The sequence below is a fragment of the Larimichthys crocea genome, chromosome XII, assembly GCF_000972845.2.
Source record: "Larimichthys crocea isolate SSNF chromosome XII, L_crocea_2.0, whole genome shotgun sequence".
Lineage (NCBI taxonomy): Eukaryota > Metazoa > Chordata > Actinopteri > Sciaenidae > Larimichthys > Larimichthys crocea.
In genome coordinates, this window is record NC_040022.1 from 6,248,780 (window position 1) to 6,272,723 (window position 23,944).

Genomic DNA, 23,944 nt, shown 5'->3' on the forward strand with positions numbered 1-23,944 from the left:
TCATTACCTTCTCCCATCTGACAGCTCCACCTGAGGCGGCAGATCAGGAGGGAAGTAAGAAAGAGGGAGAGACAGAGGCAGGGTCAGCGGGGCGGATTTGCAAAATAACAGAACCCCACTGTCAAGGTTTTGTTACTGTCTATGTCATCTAGTGGCTGAAGAGGAGCCTTTTGTGTCTGTCTGAGGTCTAATGGGATGTTGACCCAGCCCTGGTCCTGTCTGTCAAACATCATCAGTCTTGACAAAAGATGTGAAAGAGGGGTGAGCAGTGTCCCCTTGGAAGCTATTCTTCCCTATATAAGAAAGCCAAGGGTGAGGGAGATGTTGACAGTCGACTCTCGGGAGCTAGTTGTTTAGAAAAGAAAGTTGAGGAATATTGAGTCCAATCTATGCTTGCATCACACACATACACGCACAAATATATAATGGAATAGCAAATGACTGTTGGGTAATTACGCTTAATGCTACAATCTTCGACCAATTACCCAGCGAGGGTTAAATTGAACTCTTCAATCTCTGGGGGGTTAGGACGGCTGCGTAAATGAAGTTCATCACAGGCATCATTACATTTCTTTCGGGAGAAGTCAAGGTTATGTGGACCATGTCAACACAAAGTTTCTGCTAATGAAGCTGGTTTCTGTGCAGTAAACTTGTGGTTTGATTCCCAGGCATCAGCAGACGAGGGAGATAAGTGTTGCACCATTACATAAAACATCCAAGGTGTACCTCTTCTCTACACCGTGCCACATCTTGTACCTGCAAACCAGGAGTGATGTTCCATGAATATTTATCTGTTGCCCTCTTCACTTCGCTCCGGCACTCCATGTGTGTCATTTATTTTGTGCAGATACATATCTGTCAGGAGCACCTCTGTTTAGCATAGGTGAATGAACCTGTAATGTGGTACTTCACATTCGTCCGATCCGCGGCACCTCTGTGGCAGTATGGTATTAGCTAGTCGATCAATCATGTCGGTAAACCATCCATGAGAAGGCCAGTGTCAATAAAGGAGGAGGAGGAGCATGAAATGAAAAATCCATCTAATCCAGCTCTGAAAAATCTGCTTTCTGTGGTGCACTTTGCCTTCTATTTTTGTTGTCTTTTTCAGTAACATAAAACATGAGCGGTAAACAGCAGTTCTGATTTCAGTACTTCAAAAGTGAAGTGTTATTTCCTTGGCCTCAAAAATTGTAACCGCTCCAATCAAGGGATGAAATTTAGAGAAGCAGTAGTAGCAGAGATTATTAATGATCTAGATGGTAAAGAGTAGTTTTCTTGGACCACAGACAAAAAAAATAAGGTTGGTAGTGTTTTTGTCAACTGGAGTGCTTCTTGATCTTTCAAAACACATAACTATAATCATCATAATCGACAATTCTGTCACATTTAAGACAGCCGGGACCAACAATTCTGTACTCTGTTAAAATCATATTCGATAAAAGACATTCATAATTTCTCATAATGGATCAACTCTTGATGGTTGTGTTATTGTAGGGTATGTTATATCTCGGGCGTAAAGCTGCAACATCTGCTTTCTATTTCATGCACTGCTATATTATTAATTTGGATATATCACAGATCTGCATTCACTGTATTTAAAAGTCAGTTGTTAAAAGTAGTTCTTGGAAATGTTCTCCATCTGGATGTCATGTGGTTCATGAGAGTTGTTGTTAATGAGTGTTCTCATCTCTATTCTGCCAACACTGTGATCTTGACATGCAGATTAGGCGAACGTTGAAGCGATGTGTGGATACTCTTGAGGGTTTGTTGTGACGTGCAGAGTAAAGGTCACACGACAGGCTAACTTTAAATTTGTTGCTAAATTTGTTAACATTACATCTTACTGCGAGAGGCTCGTCACACTGCTGGGTGGACCCTTTTTTCTGCAGCTCTACAGCTTTTTGATGCACAGCTTGTGAAAGCAGGAGGAGTTAGTGGATCGGTCAACTTGTTGGCACCTTTCTTAAGAATTTGGTCCAAATTTTTAGATGAAACTAACATCCGATCAGACTGCGAGCCAGGTCTGCCATCGTGTTCTGCATACATTTACATTTTGACATTTGCATCTTTTTCCCCTTTCAGATCAAATAGCAGCCGTGGATTGCATGTTGATACAAGGTGTAATGAAGTTGTTCAAATAAATCAAAAGTTTTTATTTCCTCTAGCAATTAACAACATATGTCATAGATTGGAGTCTGAGAACATAATATTGATGTTTAAATTTTAATTTAGCTCATAGCTGTCCAGAGGGTATCACTGCTGTTGGCTCCCATCAATCACTTCCTTCCAATCAGTCATTGTAGGAACAAAGCTGGTTGTTATGGTGATTACTATTCATGAATGGAGACCTCACAAGTACAGTCTCATTTACATGTATGCGTCTGTTACACACGCTAACGCACACACCTCTCAAATAAGCTGCACTCTGCAATTTTAACGCAATCTATTATTCATAAATGCCTTGAAGCTATTTAGTGGCTCTTAGTGAATTGGTGGTGGTAAGTGGAGGAAGAAATCGTTCTCCGCATACAGCACCTCTAGAGTGTGCGCATTGTTAACACACACACACACACTAACACTAACACACACACATTGAAGGAATCGGAAGTTTCTGATTGAGCTTGTCGAATTTGGAGCTGGTAATGGCAGGGTTGTCTCAGCTCTTAAGTGATAACTCGGGAAATTGCCTCTGGTGTTCTGACCAGTTGCTCATTTTGTTGGTATCTAAAGTTGCTTTACCTAATAAGAGCTGTGCACAATACAAAAGCTGAAGGCTCCCTCACAAAGAAAGGTATGTGAGAATGAAGGAGAGTGCCTCTCTGGGAGCCTTCATTTAATGCCAGACCTGTTCTCCACAGAGACAGACACTCCACAATAACAGCTGTAGCCTTGAGGGAGTCATCAAAGACATCGACCATTATTCTGAGGGAAAAAAGTAAAATATATACAACCATCACAGCCAGTGTGACCACACATAAATGACTTTAACCCTATGAATGCAACTGATGCAGTTCAGCTAGCGAGTTGTAAAAGATGCTCATTTTGACTTCAGTTTCGTAAAATCGTTAGTCATAAATGTTAATCATATCTGCACATTCATGGTCAAGAATGGTGGGAGCTGTGAGGTTGATAAAAATCTTCTCTTTTTTTAACTATTTGATATAAATAACTTAATTCTGACACTCTCTTCTGTCATATATTTGTCAGAACATGTAGACATCTAAGAAAAACCCAAAGAATTTCACATTTTACCCACAAAAACATGTCCTAGAACATGTGTAGTACATTTTACATGCAAAGTGACAGCAGTAATAATAATAATAATAATACGGGCATGCAGGGATGAGTGTAAATAAAAGAGGTTAAATGCATAAGTACCGGACACAGATGGAAAATGTTTAACTGATGATGTGCTACATCAAACTCTAATGTGAGAGAACACACTGCAGCTCATCATCATGCATTTGATTTCCAAATTGATGCTCTTGGCTTAAAAAACAACATCTCCTGCATGGTAGTAAATTGGCTCCATTTATGTACAATTAGCAAGCGTGTGTACTGCTGTGTTATCTTTGCAGCGTGTGTGTCTGTGTTAACGAGTCATCACTCATCCTCTCTCTGTGTGTGTGTGTGTGTGTGTGTGTGTGTGTGTGTGTGTGTGCCTCCTCTCAGGTGTTCACTAGGTACGGGAAGTGTTACATGTTCAACGCTGCAGAGGAGGGGAAGACGCTTCGCACCACAATGAAGGGAGGGACGGGAAACGGCCTGGAGATCATGCTGGACATCCAGCAGGATGAGTACCTGCCAGTCTGGGGGGACACAGGTAGTTATGACAGTCTCCAACTCCCACCACCACCATCACCACCACCTTCTTCCAAACTGTTCTGTTCTTTTTTGCCAAAGAAGCAAAGAAAAAAAGTATATTAAAACTGAAAAAATACAATCATATCACAACCCCAAAGTGAATTTGAGACTGTGATGAAAAGTATTTAAAATTTTATTTCCCTGATTACGGTCCTTTGGGCAACAAGTATTTTTTAATTTACTTTATTTAATTTAGGCATAATTAACGCAGAAATGATTCATTGTCCTCCTGATGAAATCACTTTAGGGACAGTTTCACACCCAGAAATTCTTATTAAATTTGAAATCAAATAACTCTCCAGAAATGTGTGAGATTGAAATGATCAGGCCTTCAAACAGCTACACATCTCTTCCTGGATATAATACATATACTTAAAGTCACTGCAATGGTTAATAATTGTTATGTCAAAGGACTCTAACACTCTTTTTCATGACTATTCCCTGTGGTAGTGTCCTTCCTACGGATGGATTTGCCCACACAGCCACTGAAACGCTGATTTTTTAAAGCACTGACACCTTTTTTTTTATGTCACCTGAAGCACTTCTTGTTACGCTGTGGACATCAAGATTTTTCTGCTGCGTGTTCCCTCTCAGAAAGACTCTTAACAAAGTACTCAAGACATTGTCAGCCGCTGCTCCAGCTCTGACTGCCTGTGTTTTTTTTCTTTTTTAGAGCACATAGACCTCTCTGTGATCATAATGCATACTCAAAGCCCTTTCAAGTCAAGCACCAGAGCCTCTTTGAGAATCTTTATTATAAAGTACTGCAGCTTAATGTTATCCTCCATATTGATGTGTGTGTTGGAGGTCTCGTTAGTGGTTCAGATTTAGGTTTTTAGGGAGACTTGCCGCCTAAGTGGTTCCACGGTGAAGCTCATTGACTGGCCTACTCACGTCTGAACCAATGGAAGGACAGACAGGGGAGTTCCCACAGCAGCTATCCAAGCTGCGAGCAGCCCAGCAGATGGACATTATTTACTCTGGGCTCAACTTAAAGAAGATCCATCATAAAAAAGTCAGCCTTCTATCAATACTCCTTCTATTCTATAGACAGCCAGTCCCTCAGCTCCCTGTCCTGAGCTCCTCTCGGTTTTATTTCCGTTTGAGCAGGCTGTACTTCATCCACCACACTGACAGCATGTGGAGTTCCGTCTCCCAGCAGGCACCAGTTTCCAGTGCCCTTGTTTAGCCCTGCGTGGTTTAATTAGCCCAGATGAGCTGAGTCAGTCTCAGCAAGTGTAGCCGTGTCTCCTTAACTGAACTAAGTCCCTACGCTGTGCAGACATGATGGGCACACACTGCCCAGGGACCCTTTCCTCATGTCCTCCCACCAATTACCTTTTTTTTTTCAGGCCAACCCCAACACCTTTTCCCCTCCCGTGTCTTTTCTTATTGTCCATCATCCGGAGGCCAGCAGTCAGTCTCTGGGGTTCTATTAGCACCCTGCTGTGTCTCCTCCTCACTTCATCATGATGGACAAACATAAAAAAAAAAATGAGCAAGACTGATATACAGTAAATTTGAGTTAGGGAGAAAACAGATGGCCAGTTGCCTGGATACCCAGCTTTCTCCCTCACCGTGCTGCTGACCAAACTGCTCGGTGATGAAAATAATAAATGTATGTGTCCGTCTGTTACATCCATCCATACTGTGGCTGTCCAGAACATATTTTCTCAAGTAGACCATAAATATGTTGATGTACAGTATGTACAGTTTTCAATTACATAGATGGCGTGCTCAGATGGAGAACATCTCCGTGAAAACATGTTGCCCTCTCTGAGCTTCGATCCTGAACATGAGCTTCTTGTTTTTGTGCTTACTAATTTCAGAAATGCTTCGAGTAGTTACATAAAAGTAATTAAAAGAAGCTCCCATCACATGGATGCTGACAAACTTTATGTTGTTATTTAAAAATTGGTTTTCGCATCTGTGCAAACTCCAAACTGTCAAATCTTTCATTTTTAGATAATTAGTTCAACTCCTGCCACACGCTGACCTTTTTAAAAAGTCATCTGACGTTTCTGCTTCGAAACAGGACTCTTCAATGTCGAATCCGTCAAGCAGCCTTGATCAAAATAGTCTGTTTACTCAGCAGCGGAGGCTACAAAATGTTTGCAGAACGGGGAAAAGCCTTTCAAACTCATCAGAGCCTGTGAAAGACTGACTTTCGAGTTCTGTCTTCTTATATGCACACTCACATCTATTTTTTAAAAAACAAATCATACAAATCATCACATCACGGCTCTCATGTACAGAAACCAAAGTTGAATATCTGACATTTCAGAGTTCCCAGGCAACCAGTTACATTATACAGTACTCACCCACTATGTCTATTTTTAACAGAATCATTGATGGAGAGATGCAGAATGTCAGAGATATGAACAGAATTATTGAATTATTGAATCTCTGAAAAAAAAATGTTTTAATTGCTCCCTGTTGCTCACTTGGTTTTGTATCTGTCTGAGTCTGAGTTCTATGTCTCCTTGTGTTTTTCTTTTCTCCATCACTGTGCCATCCATCATCCCAGATCTTAGCTCCCATTTTATGTGGCAAACAGGCGAGTAAAGCCTGACAGGCATTTGAGTGCAGTGCTAAAATCTCACCATGCGTCTGCGCTCTTTGTGTAAAAAGAAGAAAAAACAAGCCGGGAAGAAGGACCAGAAGGATGTTTGTTCAACAACAGGTGACAACTAAAAACCAAGTGCAAAGTGCAAGGAGGAAGTCCTTGATCCTTTTATGTTTCCTTCTTATGTCACTTCTCTTTGTGGTGTTTGGTCAGTGTGATGTTCTTAGTGCTTTTACTTCTGGAAACAGAGAGCTGTCATTGTGCAGCACACAAGTTTCTAAGTGGCTACATGTATTAACTGGCCATTTAAATAATATAAAATCATGTATTTTTAATTCATCCTGATGTTGGTGAGTTTCAGCTGCAGTATGATGAGTGACACACAGCATTTACATTTAAGCTCATCAGCACAATGTGGCTCCATGCTGCAGGCATGTTACATCTCCTGCATGATGAGCACACTCTCTTTTGTCAATCCCCAAAAGACCCCTATGGTGCCTCTGTGAGCCTCACTCATAGACACAGCAAATGCACTTGATACATTAAATACATTACAATGACCAATCTTACTGTGGCTCCAACATTATTCTACATAAAACAAGACAAAGAAAGAGTTTAAGCTACACTAGAGGCTGTAGTTAGGCACAGTTCTGCTTTTGAGCTGCTCACAATAACATAATGTATAACATATTCACCACCTTAGTTTAGCATTTTAGTTAGCATGCAAAATACTAACTGCGGCTGAGATGAATGGAGATTAACTTTGTAAGTATTTGGTCAGATTATGATTTTGCATCTGCACCAATTGTTGTGGAAATCCATCCAAAAGTCTGTAGGATTCATCATCTGGGGAGCACGAATGTCTATACAAACCTGGACCAAAGTGGTGGACCATGGCAAAAATTTGATATCAAAATTAAGGGTGAAGCTCGGTTTTTATTACAGAAACAAATCATGTTTTCTCTCAGAGCTCGGAAGCTTCTAATATCAGCCACTTTCCTGCCTGTACTTGATTATAACGATGTTGTATATATGTCTGCATCAACCAGCTGCCTTCTTCCCCTTACTCCTATGTATCACTGCAGACAACATCTTTATTTAGTCGACCTTCCTTACCTTGTTGAGTCATTTGAAGGCAAATGCGTGTGATAGTGGTGATGAAATACGTAGTAACTACAAATCTATGGAGATATCTTTGATTCTTCCGAAGCCGTGGCCAGATACGACTAACATCGTTAGCCACGATCCTCTTGATCATCTTTTGATATGGAGAGCTGACCTGACTGGAGCACAAACAAGCACAGCGAACCCCGTCGGCTCTGATCTCTCAGACACAAACACTTTTTTTATTGTTTCTTCAGGCATGCAGAAGCAGTGTGCAAATCAAATATTTAATTTCCACTTTCAGCAAGAGATCATTGTTATTTTACAACAACGCAGGATTTGTCTATAGGGTGACTGACCGCTTTATTCAATGATCTTTATGTTTGTAGCATCACTGTTTACTCTGTACACTGTACACATTTGCATAAGCATCTGTTTGGTCATCTGCTTCGAGCATAGCAGGTGGGTATAATGCGGTGAATTTGGATGGGAAATAGTGCTTAAACAAATAGTCAATGAATAGGTTAGACAATGGAGTCATATTTTGAGCAAATGATGCAATAAGGGATTGAATGTCATCTGAAGACATCACTGCAGGCTTTAGGAAAGTGTGATTGGTAGTTTTTGCTGTTTTATGACATTTAATGGACAAAAGATGAATTGTTTAATCCGATAAATAATTGAAAGTAACAGTCCTAATGTGAATTTCACACATGGTTTTATTTCTTTTAGAACACCCAGTGCCTTGTGTGTCTGGACCAAAGGGCTTCGGGGTCCAGAATTTTGGACCTGATCCAAAACAGGCCCATAAAAAACCTGCTGAACTGCAGAAATGTATTTTCAAAGGACGAACCCTAATCCGTAATACATCTGAGGACAGTCAGAACCAGTCTGAAATAGAACCAAAGATTATTAGACCCAGACCCACAACACCAACATTGGCAGCAACATGATACATCATACAGTGGTGGTTAAGTAGTGAGTACGTATCTTATAGGGTCAAACAGTGGCTAAACCCTCCGGTTTTCTGACATTTTCTACAATTCCAGGAGTGCAGAAGTGCTAAAGTAAATTACGTTTAAATGTCTCTCTCAAGGCATCTGTCACTTTCTGTTTGCACACCAGAGTGCCTTCCGGGAAACGATTATGTGAACATATGTAAATGGTTATTGTGTTTCAAGTCTCTTTGGTACAGCCTGCTTTTTACCCTTCCATTGTTTGAAAGTGCAGCTAATAACACCCTTGCTTTCCAACATGGTCGTACGACAGATTGGACAAACTAGTTTGTTTCCGGCATACACCCACCTTTAGTAGCGAGGTAAAGTTACCCCAACAAAACACTTTTTCTTTCCTGCCATGATAATGGAGCACCACATGATCAGAGCTGGTAACACACCCACTCAGATATAGGCCTTGACAGAGTTGGATCTTAAGAGTCAAATATAATTAATATAATTTTGATCTGTCCCAACTTGCAGTCCGGTTCTTTATGAGAAGATCTTAGCATCTTTTATGTGAGTTGTCCTTGTCCTGTTTTTTGTTCCTGTGTTATGTCACATTGTTCTGAGTGTAAATCACATATTCATTTGCAGTTAAATGCAGTTAATTAAAAACGTAGCATTTCACATCATCTGGCCATCTGTTTATTCATCTTGAATGTCACCTCTGTTGATAAAAGTTCTATTTAAATTCAGCTGATGATGGTTCAGAAAATGCCATGTTTCAGCTTGAGGTCAACTCATGGCTGTCCTTAAGTTGCCTAGTATTCTTTGCTCATTAATATATTAATTAATATATATCCCTCCAGTAGATTAGTAAGTGGAGGTTTATGTCGTAGCAAGTGCTTTGGTTGACAAATGACACACAACACACAACAGCTGAACAAATAGATACAACAGGGAAGGGTCATTTGAAACAGTGATTATCAAGCAGCAAAGCACTGTTGAAAGATGTAACTACAGACGATGGCATATTATTAAGAGATGAAGTTGATTTTTTTTTTAAATCTTTTCATTATTTTACCCTGACAAAAACCAAAACCAGCTAAGATTTGCGATGCTACTATTGAATACACCACTCATCTATATATCATCTATGTATATCTCCTTGCTACAGAACTCCATCATCGTACAAGTGCTATTAAAACACACTAAAGAGTCACACAGTAGCACTTTACAACATATTTCTTTATCTCAGTAAACACTAATGTACTTAGTGTCTCTATATTTATGTTGTGCAGACGTCACTGTGCAGGCTCAGGGTTGCAGTTCCTTGTTTACACTGTTTAGTGCTCGTTGTAATGAAAGAATATCTCACCCAGTACAACAGTATGGCTCTTTTATGTGTTTTTGATCGTTTTTGGACAACAGCGGCTAATTATCTGAGAATCAAGCTGTGCTATGGCTGCTAATGGAGCAATGGTTCAACAGCTATTATAAAGACATATAGCTGGCTGGGTACATTGTGTTTTTCTTTTACATGCCACGTTGACACTAAACTTTATGACAAATTATGATCACTGATAGTCATTAAATGACAAATATACTTTTAGTTTTTCATGGTTTGGTTTGGACACTTAGTTCTAATTAAGGAAACATTTAATGCTGCTGCATACAAAGATATATACATGTTTTTATGGTTTTATTTCAACGTGACAAAGCCAGCTCTATAAAAACGTGACTGGTTTAATCACAGTGTGATCAAGTGTGATTGAATCCAATTTTGTCGGGTTAATTAAAACAATTAAAATTAAATTGAATACATTTACTACTTGATTATTGTACTTGATTTGGTTTTATTTCATCTAGCCTCATGATAATAATAGACATATGATTCAATCTGATATATAATTCTATCTGACAAACTAAACCTGAGTAGCAACTGCGCAGAGTTTCAACAGTGATTCGCCAGGAAACAGATTTGAGAACATTAAAATGTCAGAGCAGATAAAACATGCACACAGACTAATATATTTTGAAGTTTAAGATCAGTCTGTAGCTTGTGCCAGAAAACCTAAAAGCTTTCTTTCCTGGCCCATGTTGGACTTTGGGAAGAACAAATTGATAAATTGCAAAATGCACAGAGAGTGAAGTTTAAAAATGGGAAAATAGGTAAGACATTTGACAAGAATGGCTTTGTGACATACCATTGATTGAGGCGGCATTCATATAAAGCATAAGCCTGGTTTAGTCTGCTTTGCTTTGAGTATTTTTATTATAGTTTATGAATATGACGCTCAGTAAGGTGTAGCTTGATTTGGCCCTAGAGGACTGGATAACACTATAGCCAAAAGTATGTGGACGTCTTTGGGATGACTGTGAGCCAGGCCTTATTACCCAACATCAGTTATGCTCTTGGGAGCAGGGTGAGGACAGTCAGGTTCTCAAATCCTGGAAACTCTGGCAGAAGAGTAGAGGCTGTTATAGCAGCAGATTGATTGTTTAATTAGTTTTTAGTTTAGCAGATTGTTGCACTGCAGTTCCCTTTCCCTGTGTGTTAATACACACAAAGCGAATAGCCTCCAAATGGTACAGTGCACAGATTAAAAAAAGGACAAGTGTGTAGGTTGAGACCTAAAGGACATCAGACTTTTTAGTCGCATACACAGTCCAAGACCTTCAGTACACAGGACATGAGACTATATTTTACAGGACAGAACGGACACTGCACAAAAATTATATAACTCGCGCACACACATAAACACAGAGTCAGCAATCTGTCATCATATTTCACACGCACACATTTAGAAAAAGCAGTGTCCACATTTAGGCGCTCAGACTGACTATCTCTCACAAACAGCCAATGTTTCCTTCACACACGGACACACACACAGCTAAAAAAAACAAAAAAAAAACCCATGTTTGATCCCTTCATCTATTGCTTAATGTGCATGCATCCAAGCTGTCGCCATATCAGTCACTGCAGACGCTTGATTGATGAGTGTATCATAGAGGGGCGATGCTGCTGTGTGTGTGTGTGTCGATAAATGTGAGGCTGGCTGTGCCGAAAGGCTTCGATGTCTTGGTTGCAGAGTGCCTCGAGGTGTCCGGCTGAGCGGCTGGCAGGAGGAAAACCTTGATTGAATGTCCGGGAGCACACCACTGAATGTGAGGACATGGAGAGAGAACTTTATCGATTTCTGCAAAGACAGCTCTCTCTCTTTTCCCATAAATGTTATAGCTCTCTTCATCTTTTCCCATGAGTCTGTGGGTGTGTGTAGGTGTGTGTGCATACCAATACTCTGAACGGCAGGGTGAAGGTCCTTTCATCTGCCTGCGTTTGATGTCAAGACAAATGGGACAGTAGAGAGCGTGTGTTATAATAAAGACCATCGTAAACCCGTGCGGGTTTGAGTCGAAAGCTCCAAACTCATGTCGAACAGTCGTTTCATATGGGATTTTTTTTATTTTTTGTCTCTCTGCAGCTGCATCTGTCAAACAGCTTCTTTTTTTTTTTTTGCTATTCCCTGAGCAGTTTATCTGAACTACTAAAAAAAACAAATATATAAAAAAAATTGTGTTTATTGACTGAATAAATCAGCTAACTGGGTCTTTACATCTGTCTTCCCTTCTAGAGGACACAGCCTTCGAGGCAGGTGTGCGGGTGCAGATCCACAGCCAGGCGGAGCCCCCATTCGTTCACGAGCTGGGCTTCGGCGTGGCCCCCGGCTTCCAGACTTTTGTAGCCACACAGGAGCAGAGGGTAGGTGTTCCACTGACACACGGCTAATAGCTTTTTTCATCATTCCTTTTCCTCATGCTGTTTTTCATTTAAACTAATCCACATGTTCAGTTTATCACTCAGAGATAATAATAATAATAATAATAAATAAATAACTTGTGATAAATAACTTGCAGACATGATAGGATTGTGTGCATGTATGTGTGTATGTGTGTTAGTGACTGAATTTGTGGCTGTATGTGTGTCTCATTTGGCCTCGGTGGTCACTTGGTAATTGTTGACTGACAAATGATGACTTCCATTGGCTTTGACCTTGCTGGTAGAGAAGTGCTTCACTGGAACTGAGCTCCACTCAATCATACTGAAGCTTTGTTCCATCACACAGGGCGGATATTAAAGACTGCAGGTCTCACAGATATATAAAGGTGCAGGGATCTGACGTATTTAACCATTTCACTGTCACCAGAGGCTCTCGCTTCACAAGGTTGTTTTTCACCTCTTGTCGCTTCCATCCGGTTGGTTAAAGCTGAACACGTTTCAGTGATCTGTGCTGCCAAGCTGCATGTCTTCATGTGGCAACTAGGAGTCCATTTTACCAAGGTCCTTAGTGCTGTCTTTCATTGTCAATGTGGAATGTGTCTCTTTTTCTGCCTCATATTAAGCTTTTAAAAGTCTACTGGGGGATTTGAGCACACAGATTTCTGTCAAGATACATTCTTTGACAACTCATTTTAAAAATGGAGCTCCGTTATATAACCGCTGGCTATCACTGAGTATTTGCATTTAAACTTTCAATGTTTGATTTATTAGCCACCTGGGGATAGCAGAAACAAGCTGTGAACACATATTAACACCTTTTAAATTTATATGGGGAACACACCAGTAAACATTTGCCTATTTATTCATTTGGAGTTGAGATTCTTGTCACATGGCAAATGTGAGTGAAATATTCTACTAAATATCTGCTTTATTAGCCACAACAAGTCATTATGATTATGATTTTGATGTGATCCATTGTCAGGGGTGGACGAGTCAATTTTCTTCATATAGCACCAAATCAGAACAGTTATTTTATGACACTTATACTGTAGATGACATGACACTCCATACAGAGCATGTCTACATCGTATTCTTTGTAATATTATTTACAGAGACTCAACAGTTTCCACGCACTCGGTGACAGTGGCAGAAAAACTCCGAACCCAGCTCATGGTGGGCGACCATCTGCCACGACTGGTTGAGTTTAGAGAGGGGAGGAGGAGACTAGAAAGGCAGAGTGATACAAAGATGCACAGCAGCAATAATAATGATAACTACACCTATAACTCTAATAAACATCTGACTAGTTGTAGTAATAACGATAATATCGATAGTAACTGTAATAGGCATCAGGCAGGACTACAGCAGCATGCGAAACCACGATCTATAGGCGTAGCCACGATTAATGAGAATCTGCAAGAGGAGAAATCAGAAAAACTCTGGGGAAGCTAAGTTTGTAACATGTATTAATGGGACATGAATATGTACAGATGGAGAGGGAGAGAAGGGAGCTCAGTGCGTCATGGGTAGTCCCATGGCAGTCTAGTCCTATAGCAGCATAGCTAAGGGATGACTTGTGTCAGTCCTAACTATAAGCTCTATCAAAAAGGAAAGTTTTAAGCCAACTCTTAAAAGTATTGATGGTGTCTTCCTCCCAAACCCAAACTGGGAGCTTGTTCCACAGAAGAGGAGCTTGATAGCGCAGTGTTCTAGTGGGGTAATAGGATATTATGAGCTCTTTAAGATATGATAGTGCCTCACCATAAAGAGCTTTGTGGGTAAGAAGAAGATTTTTTGGGGATTTGCAGCTAGTCAGTGCAGAGAAGCAAACACTGGAGGAATATTATCTCTTTTCCTAGTTCAAATACATGGACAGGTTTTTCTGTATGTGTTTGAGGCAGGTTGTGCCTGATTTTTGAGGTAGATGAAAAAAGATAGTCCTTGAAGTTTGTTTGATGTGGAAGTTAAAGGACATAACCTGATGAAAAATAACTCCAAGATTCCTTACGGTGGACCTGGAGGCCAGGGTGATCCCATCTAACCCATTAACTATATCTTCTGATGAAGTATCTTTAGTTTTGGAGGTGTTTGAGTTCAATTACAAGCACGGTAATGAAGTATATTTACTTGAGTACTGTACTTTAATATACTACGCAGAGTTGTTAGTTGGTTATGAAACAGTCTCAGTGTCAAAAACAAACTTTTTTCCCCCTTGAAATCAATGAAATCGTAGGAAAACAACCGCCAGAATCAACAAAAAAATAAACACAAAGAAGCCTCTAAAAGTCGAAATAAGTCCGTTACCACCACTAAACATTAAACTACTTGGAAAGCTCAGTCACATTTCATACTCATCACAAAGACAAACAAAATAAATTGCGATGGTAGCTGCGTGTACTGAATAGCAGTACCTCACTGCATCGCAGCTCAGTGTGGTGCTGCGATATAGTCACCTCAGCGGTAGGCAGGAAGGAGCCAGGGAGATCTATTTGAAGATGGTTAAGTCTCCTGGGTAATGAGCCTCCAGGGTTTCTCTCTTCTCATCTGTCAGCCCAATTCTGTGACTGGCAAGGCGAAGACAGGCCCTCCTCTGCCTGCCATAAAAACACTGCCCCTCTCCACAAGCCTGCACAGTGGGAAACTTAACAAATTTAGCTCCAGCTAATTAATACAGAGCTGAACTTTGTATCAGGAGACTGTGAAAAATCCTCCTGCTGTGAGAAGTTCCCACCTGTCTCTTCAAGCTTCATCTTCTGCACAAACCCGGAGGGCACTTTCAAATATACCCAAATACAATCACATTAATGATGATTAGGTAGAGTATCTGGGGCGAAGATATGCAATGGGGCCTTTGTGGTTTAAAAAAAAAACTCTGTGATTAGTTGGTCTTTATTATGGATACCAATCAGTCTGCCTGGGACTTTGACAAAAAGTTTAAATGAACTCATTTTGGGCTAATAACATTAGATCAAAGCCATTCAATCAAGAAAACCAAAGGCACACACAGTACACAGGATGAGTTCTCATATGTAGGCAGCAATTTTAAATTGAAGCTCTCCAGACGTAGAAAGCGTCCCTCTGTTGGCTTTAGACTAAAGCTAAAAGGGCATGGTGGTCCCTTGGTCGAGAAAGTCATTCTTCCATTTATACCGTTTTTCCATTGCCATCTCTTGATTCAAGCTCAGGCTCTTTGTATTTCACTTTAGCTCCTCTGCTGCCAAAAAAGAGAAAAAAAAAACCCAGCAGAGAGACTCTTTTTTTCTTTGCAAATGTGTGACTGCACGCCGATTTGATGTTGAAGTCCAGCTTGAACCAGCACTCTCCAGTTTCCTTTTCAACTCACCCAACCAGCACTAATGCAATGACCTTATTAAACCCACCATGTTCTCATATCCAACTTTTTAAAAATGTCCCTTGCTGACCAAATTGTGAAGCTTAATTAAAGCATTGCTCTGTTATAACAGGGGAACATTGATTAATAATACACAGTGGGGCGCAGGCATCACCTCTTATTAGATGGACCGTAATCAGGTCAGAGGGTCTCAACACTGAAAAGTGATATTGAGCACCTTGGATTATCTGATTACAGAGAAATAATCAGATCTCGAATCAGCCACCGCTGACTCTAATTAGACCAGAAGTGAAGATTAGCTGTGATATGAAGGTGATTTTAAAGGTTAAGGATTGCTGAGAACCACCTTTGTCGAGTCCCTTTATAAAATAAATAGCGTCCAGATGTCGGTTTTCATTGGTCGTGGCATTGGTGAAGGCATGTTTAATTACCACAGGAGACATGTCTCTTTTTCTGCCTCATATTAAGCTTTTAAGGCTTTTGGATGTTGAAATATTCCGCAGGCAAGATTGCTGTTTGAATTTATTGTCCTCAGTGTTGGTGAAGTGATTTCAACTGCAGACCTAAAGCATCAAGCTCCCTTGGAGCAGAGATGCCACCTGATAGGAGGGGCAAGGTTTCAGATTCTGTCAGTACTAACAAGCAAACTGTGGCCAAATTTCACCTGGCAGGGTGTTGTGTTTTGCCTCATCCAAAAAAAAAAAATAGCACTGTGATGACAACGAGGGGAACTGGGGAACAGAGGGTGGTGGGTGATGGATACTGAGAGCATGGCTACAACTTGCTGCATGTGTTGTGGAGCAGATGGGCCTCCACACTGCTCGGCCTGATATCCCTCGTTCCTCATCTGCTGTCCCAGTCCTCGGAGCTGCAGGAGCAGGAGGAGAACATTTGGAGTTTTTGTGCTCCCATCGCCGTGTGTTGTGGGATTTCTCCGTCAGAGTCTGGCTATCTGTTGAATTGTTTTCCACACCGCCTGGTTTGTTGTGAGGCTCTGCTGCTTCTCTGGATTGGCTGCGTTTCAAGGACTAAGGAATGCGTTTTGGAGAGCTGCTGTCAGGGTCTGTCCACATTTAGGGCTTAATACATGGGTTTTCTCTGTGTGTGTGCAGGATGTCTGCAAGCCTGGAAAGGTCTTAAAAAGTATTAAAAAGTCCCTGACAATCTTTTTCTTGCTTGCCATGCAGAGCAACATTCATTCTGTTTCTGGTGTGACAGTCAATTGTGCATGCAGCAGGCTGTTTTCAAGGAATTGTACCTAAACCAGTTACGAAGTACTGCAAAATATGTGTTAATAATTGTAAGCTTTGTTGTCCCTATTGGTTTTCTGATCTTCAGTGTGTGTGTGTGATCTTTGAACTTAACTTACACCTCCTTCCTCACCTGCAGCTGACCTACCTGCCTCCCCCGTGGGGAGAGTGCGAGTCAAAGGCTCTGGAGTCGGGCTTTTTCCAGGTCTACAGTGTTACCGCCTGCAGGATTGACTGTGAAACACGGTACATCGTGGAGAACTGCAACTGCAGGATGGTGCACATGCCCGGTAAGCACCACTACTGGTCTGACTTCAGCACAAACATTTTGTTGGAGGTAGGAGGAGGTATTGACCATGCAGTCAGCGACAGAAGTTTTCAGCTAGGTTGCAGTATTTTATGCAAGATTAAACTGCACTGAAGTGTTATATTGATATGACAAGTCAATACTGGATTTCAAAAAGCCTTTGGATTATGTATCTGGCAGGAAAAGGCTGCTGCACCTCACGTGTTCTTTCTAGATTTATCCAACTGTTTACAGTTTGTTTGTGTTGACTTGAAATCCTCCTCTAATGTATTTAATTCAAACTGTTCCCAGGTGATGCTTCTTACTGCACACCTGAGCAGTACAAAGACTGCGCTGAGCCTGCCCTCGGTAAGTACACACAACCTCACAAACGTAAGTTTAGATGACACACACACACACATACATCCTGGTTTACATATCGTTATTTTTCCTCTCTAGGGATTAGACTTTTTTTTTTCTCCTGTTGATGGCGCTTTAATGCTAAACCTCATTTATAGATGAGCAACAGCAGAGAGAATTTTAAGCTTGAGACGGCTCGACTGAAGAGCAGCTACAGTATTTCATCATAAATGCCAAAGCACTGAAAAAGAAAAAGAGCTCAACTTCAGGAACGGGTGATAGTCACTGTCATAGTGTATGTCCTCTCTGTCCATCATTGGGCCTCTTTTAAAAAAGAAATGGCATCATGAATGAATAACTCAGCATGTAGATTCTACAGGCACACACACACACTGGTCTGCTAATTAGACTGCAGCACTCTATGGTGAAAAGTGAATGTGTCATTGTTTAACTTTTTGATTTATCAAGAGAACAGGATTCATCTCAATATTTCCTTTCGTGTGTGAAGGGCTCATCAAGTCTGTAAGCAACATCAGAGCAGACAGGGACTGCAGTGTTAGAGTTCAATTTAACGGATGGATGGCCAGATAGATAATGGCTCATATTTCCTGCACTGAGCTAAATTATATATCCAGTTAAGAGGGGTTTGGCAGCCTTTATGCAGCCCTTCAAATTCAAGATTTTATATGAACTTTGTCAGTTTTATTAAGCGTTGGCTCAGCCAGATGTTTTAAGGTATTGATTTAATTTTCTTCATTTTGTTTTGTTTTTTTATGAAACTGTGTTAATGTCCCTTATATTTTACCTTTTGCCAGAGACCTTTGTACACTGGAGACTTATGAAAGCCAGATAAGACAGTTTTGCGATTTCATCTAAATTAAATTCCTTGGAGTGTTTTTTTTATCGGGGTTATAGTACCCAAGATCGGGCTTTGGGCTCCGGACTACTTTTTGATTGACCTCATTTTTACTCGGTCTTGTCTCTGTCTCAGACAAAGAGAACTCTGAATTTTATTTCATTCACCTCTCAAGACCCCAAAAGCGGGGATATCACTAAATCTGATAATGAGAAGTTGTGGCTGTCTGGGAGGATATGCCAACGAATCTTCTATAATAAAATTTGGTTTCCTAAACCGCAAAGAATTCGTCTGCAAAACAGCGCTCAATAGAAAACACACACCAGTCCGAAAATTCTCACCCAGAGGTTTGGCAAACATTAGTTATGTTTTACTCACTTACAGTATGTACTGTCTGGCATACTGTCTGACTTTTCTGAGACCTGCTACCACAGAAACAGACCAGAGTAACAAGGACGGTAATACAGATCTAGTGTCTGTGTGTCACAGTGTTGAACAGACATGCTATCAGCTCCGATCACACGGTATGTCATAATAATTGCAGGAGAAAAATCTGTGAGTGTGAACATTTTAGATGAGGCCTAGGCCGTGGGAGGGGTACACCACACTGAGCTCGGAGGTTATGTGAGCCTCCTCGAAAATGTAACTACACATTGCAAGAACTGTGATTGGTCAGCTTGTGTTCCTTTATGTTTCTGATGCTGGTCGGGCTTGTTAACAATGAAGAGAACATTAAAGAAGTTGTAGACAGACTCTCAGTAGTCTTTTTCTGTTTTAGTAACAGAGATTTAACAAAGCCATTATCCTGCAGACCTTCTGTTCACCGCAATCCTGCTCTGTGTGAATAACTGAACATAAGCACAGTCATCGCACAGCGGTAGATTTCTGTTCAGTAATGAGACGAGGCGGAAAAATATTACAGGTTACCTGGATGTAACTCCGGTTCTGTAGGTGTGTGTGTGTGTCCAATTGTTGTTGTGCAATACAGAATAAATAAATGACTGTAAACACAGTGGGGAATATAGTTAGAGCATTATACAATGTGATCATGAATGATATTGCACATCTATCTAGTGTTGCTGTGGTGATATCAATTCCATTCGTTGGAAAACCTGAACAAACCACAACTGTCTGGCAAGATTCAATGAGTTAAGTGGTTTTATTATGGACCCTTTAAAGCTGCAGTTAGCGACCAGTGCAAAACCTTCCACATCTCTTTCTGCTATTTGTAAAGCCACAAGTACAACAGCTGCAGAAGGAGCCAGGTGCCCTGTGAAACTTCCTTGTATGGCTCACAAGCTTGTGAGTTTTGGCCCCCTCTCGCCATGATTCACTTTCTCAAAGAAGCCGAACCAGTGCTTTGCTGCCCCAGGGCAGAGTGCCCTAGGCTTCAGATGCAGCTGCGGTCCATTCTAGAGTGGGAGAGGCTGGTACCACCGCCACACATATACACATACGGCTTCATCTTCAATCAGCATCCCATGAGGAATTACCGGCAGCTACAGCATGAGCTGTGTGAGTGGTTTAACTAGGTGTGCGACAACAACAGCTGCAAACATAACTTATATTAAAGTATGAGAATATTTCCTCATTGAAATAAACGCAAAGAACGGCACTGAATGACATTTTACATAAATCTGTGTGTAATTTAAGAAAGCAGAAAAATACTGTTATTTTTCTGTACTAATATGTAACATATTATAATAATTTGTCATTATGGGCACAGTACTAAAATTAACAGTTTGCCTGTTAATTTACAGATCATTTCTATAATTTTACAGATTGTATACAATTTTTAAAAAATGAAAAAAACTGCTGTAAAAATTATTTAACATAAATCTACATTTTTCTACAGTGTCATTGATATAATTAATTAAAGCCACTGCTAATTCATATTAATTCTAATAAAATATGACATTTTGATCAATAAAAGCTCAGTGAAAACATATTTAGCACACATATAATAGGTGATTCAGGGGCGTACTAAGAAAGTATAACCTTATCAACCTCATCTGTGAGCAGCATCAAAAGAACTTTCTCACCTCCCACACGGTTTCATCTGCTCAGCCTCCACCACCAGGAAAATGATTTCTGGAAAAAAAAAATTAAAAAAATAACAACAACAACAATAACAAAAAAGCCAAGGGCAACAAAACTTTCAGGCAATCAACATCACGCCTGCAGGCTCCCCACACCATAAGAGCATCCAGTGGAACTCACCAACGTATCATTAGCATGCACTCAAAGACCACACGGTAAACTGCATGATGCAGGAGCGTGGCAGGCTTTGGTGCTTATTCCAGACGGCTCCTTTTCCCCTCTCTCTTTCCTGTAATTGGCTTCATTTTTGATACACTAAGGCTTTCGCAATCCCAACACACACGCACACCCTCACTCAGCTTGGATCATTGAATGCAAATGAATTCTCGTTTTAAACTCAGTGCCAATTTGCTATACCCACTAGAGGAGATTTCACATGGAAAACTTTGATTGGGTTTTTCACTCTGTATAACTGTGTCACTCAAGTTTTGGAGACGCAGCTATTTATTTGATAGGAGACGGCTGCATTTGTTGTCAGTGAACTACCTGCTTATCTAGCCGCTTGCTTTTTGGGGGGAAAGAGATGGCTTCAAAGTATTTCCAAGTTCTGTTATACCTGCTAAACAGAAGATTCAACCTGCCAAAACTGTGGTTAGATCAGTCGCCTTCCTGTCAAAGATACCTATTCAGACTTTTTTCAGGTGATATTAAGAGCTAGTTATGTCATTACATTTAAAAAAGAAGTGATCACAAAGAAATGTTTTATGCTAATTTGGTCTTTTGGATTTAAATGTGTATGTGAGAAAAGTGAGAAAAGAGTGAAGGTGGCAGACAAAGGTGAGACGCGCAGAGAAAGAAATCAATCATTTCAATGCCCGAGGCCTTGCTCCCATGTACCTAATAACATCTTATTTGAATAAAAATAATAGACCACTGAGAAACCATATTGAATATTCTCCTGCAATTACGTGACTCTGTGGCCTCACCGGCTATTAGTGCACCGTGGGGGATATCTGCCTCGTGCTCTGTGATCTGTGGGTTTGGCCACGGAGAGCTGTCTCAGTGAGAAATAAGCTTGATAACTTCTCCTCTCCTTACCATTCAGAGAATAAGGGATGGATGTGCCGGGGATATTTTAAATCCGTAGAAGACTTTCTAAGTCCAAAGAGAGAAGTTTTTGATAGTGAGAAAGGACTCTGTAATCTTTGGTGAAATTAAATGAGATCTATTTCAACTTTGCGACTTCAGAAATTCAGTTTTCAGCTTAAGAACGTGATTTGTGAGGAGTGTGAGCTGTCTCTGTGCCGGAGAAGCTTCTGACGGAGCTATATATATATAAATATATATATATTTGAAAGGCTTGGGTCGCTTAACATTACCATCACTGTGAGAGAATTGGTGTTATGTAGGAGGCTGTGGGTTTAACATGAAATCATCCAGTGCATTTGAGTCTCTTTTTTTCTTCTTCTTCTTTCTCTGAGTCAAAGTACTGAAGCAGAGCAGTGAATAGAGTCTGGCATTTCTACATCAGGACTGTCAGAGTGAAAGCTGTTCCACAGCCTGCTGCTGCAGGGCATGTTTGTGTTTGGTGCTTTACATGTTTTTTACATTTCTCTTCTCTTTGACTTTGATAATGACATTGACATGTACTGTCATTAGGGCTTTTATGGGGTGAACATCAACATGACTCAAGGCACAGTGTGAATCGGGCTGTATTTGTGCACGTAGCCATGTGTGTTATTTGTACGCCTGTGTGTGCACAGTTTGTGTGACCTCTGTTTTTAGTCAGATTAGGAGAGGAGAGCATTTTTCTGTGGCACTCAGAAGATAGATGCTCTGAGCCCAAAGCTGCAGAGCGCTGCAGGCTGGTACTTTTAGTTTGAACACAGTGAGCTTTAATGTTTAGCTGCAGTGAAAAGGCTTTGACGTACAGCTGCTCTAACACGCTATAAAGATGTGGCTACCCTAAGAAAATGAGCTGTGGTGGGGACATCTGAACCATTGTCACACCTTGATGTGTTACTTCAGATTAGTATGTGCATTGATGTCAATGCATTGAACTTTTTAAACTGTTTTATGTGATTTATTTGGGGTGGTTATTATTTTTTATTTATATTATATATAATATATATTATATATATATAATATATATATAATAATATATATATATATATAGATATATATAGATATATATATATATATATATATATATATATATATATATATAAAATTTTAGAGTCAGAGTCAGAAAATAGTGAACAATACCAAGTCAACATTCCCAGTTTCTAAGCTGATGTTTTCAGATTGTTTGTTTGGTCCCAAAATATGTTCCAATTATAGAAAACTAAGAAATCCTCATATTTCCGAGCCTGAAACTAGTGAATATTCAGGCATTTTTTTAAAAACTGAATTCATCATCAAAATAAATGCATGATTATGTTTAAATTTATGTGGTTATACTGCAATGTGTTTACCTTAACATGCGCAAATTGTAAATTAATTTTTTTAATTTATCACTGTAGAATTTGAAAATATAGTAACTCATAATAATCTGTTAACTGTAGTAACTTCATTTATTTAATTTTTTTTTATTTGTATTTATTTTTTTAATTTATCTTTATCTTTTCATATCTTATACTCTTAATGAAATATACTTTATGTTTGCAGTCCCTACAGTGAGTTCATTTTCTCAGAATAGAATAATAAAGGGATTTTTTGATTTGTGCAGACGACTCTCCTCCTGGTCTTTTTTATTGCATTTTATTATTACAGCTCAGTCTGGGCAGAAGTTCTCCATATAAAGAAAAGGCTTTAGCTTGCCAGTTGAATATGACTCGTCCTTTGCAAACCTGCATAATGTCAGCATATATTTTCAGAGCCGCAGGAACTTCATACTATTCCTTTTTCAGCCTATTTCAGCCTTCAAAGTGAATAAAATGTGAGGTAAACTCTTTAAAAGAGCATCTTTTCTTTGTGTTCATCATCCTCAACCCATCCTCGTTCATCTCCCAATTTCACGCCCCACCTATCTCTACATCACCTCTCCTGCATGAAGCTAAACTGTCAGCAGTGGAGAGCAGTAACTGCATGTGCAGGACGCCGTGCAACATGACCCGCTACAACAAAGAGCTGTCCATGGTCAAAATCCCCAGCAAGACTTCGGCCCGCTACCTGCAGAAGAAGTTCAACAAGTCAGAGAAATACATCACGTAAGTAGCCAGAGCTTTTTGTCATGGTGTTTGTTCCTAATACGGTTTCATGTGATGTATGCCATGAAATAGCAATCAACACACACGGATTGTGGAAAAATACGTAACCTGTGGGTTTAAAAACAAGCTTTCCACATTTGTTGATTGTCAACAAACCAAGACAGACAAACACATTTCAAAACACCAGCACACATTTTAGAGTCTCCAATTTACCTGTTGTGGAGGGAAGCTGAGCACCCACAGGAAACATACTTTAAAAAGGATGCATGCATACAAATTTACCACAGAGAGGCTTGGTGCAGAATCATTATGCAAGCACTAACTACTGAGCCACTTTG

At 40.1% G+C, this 23,944-nt stretch overlaps 1 protein-coding gene across 5 annotated transcripts in view; it reads left to right on the plus strand.

Annotated features, from left to right (window-relative positions):
• Positions 1 to 23,944, plus strand: part of asic2 (acid-sensing (proton-gated) ion channel 2) — a 342,968-nt gene that overhangs the window by 313,257 nt on the left and 5,767 nt on the right. For all 5 annotated transcript variants that reach the window (XM_027284957.1, XM_027284954.1, XM_027284956.1 and 2 more), the window contains 5 exons: positions 3,673 to 3,823; positions 12,108 to 12,235; positions 16,995 to 17,145; positions 17,454 to 17,510; positions 23,453 to 23,606. In XM_027284957.1, the coding sequence (XP_027140758.1) occupies positions 3,673 to 3,823; positions 12,108 to 12,235; positions 16,995 to 17,145; positions 17,454 to 17,510; positions 23,453 to 23,606 (641 nt within the window). The remainder of the gene's footprint in view (positions 1 to 3,672; positions 3,824 to 12,107; positions 12,236 to 16,994; positions 17,146 to 17,453; positions 17,511 to 23,452; positions 23,607 to 23,944) is intronic.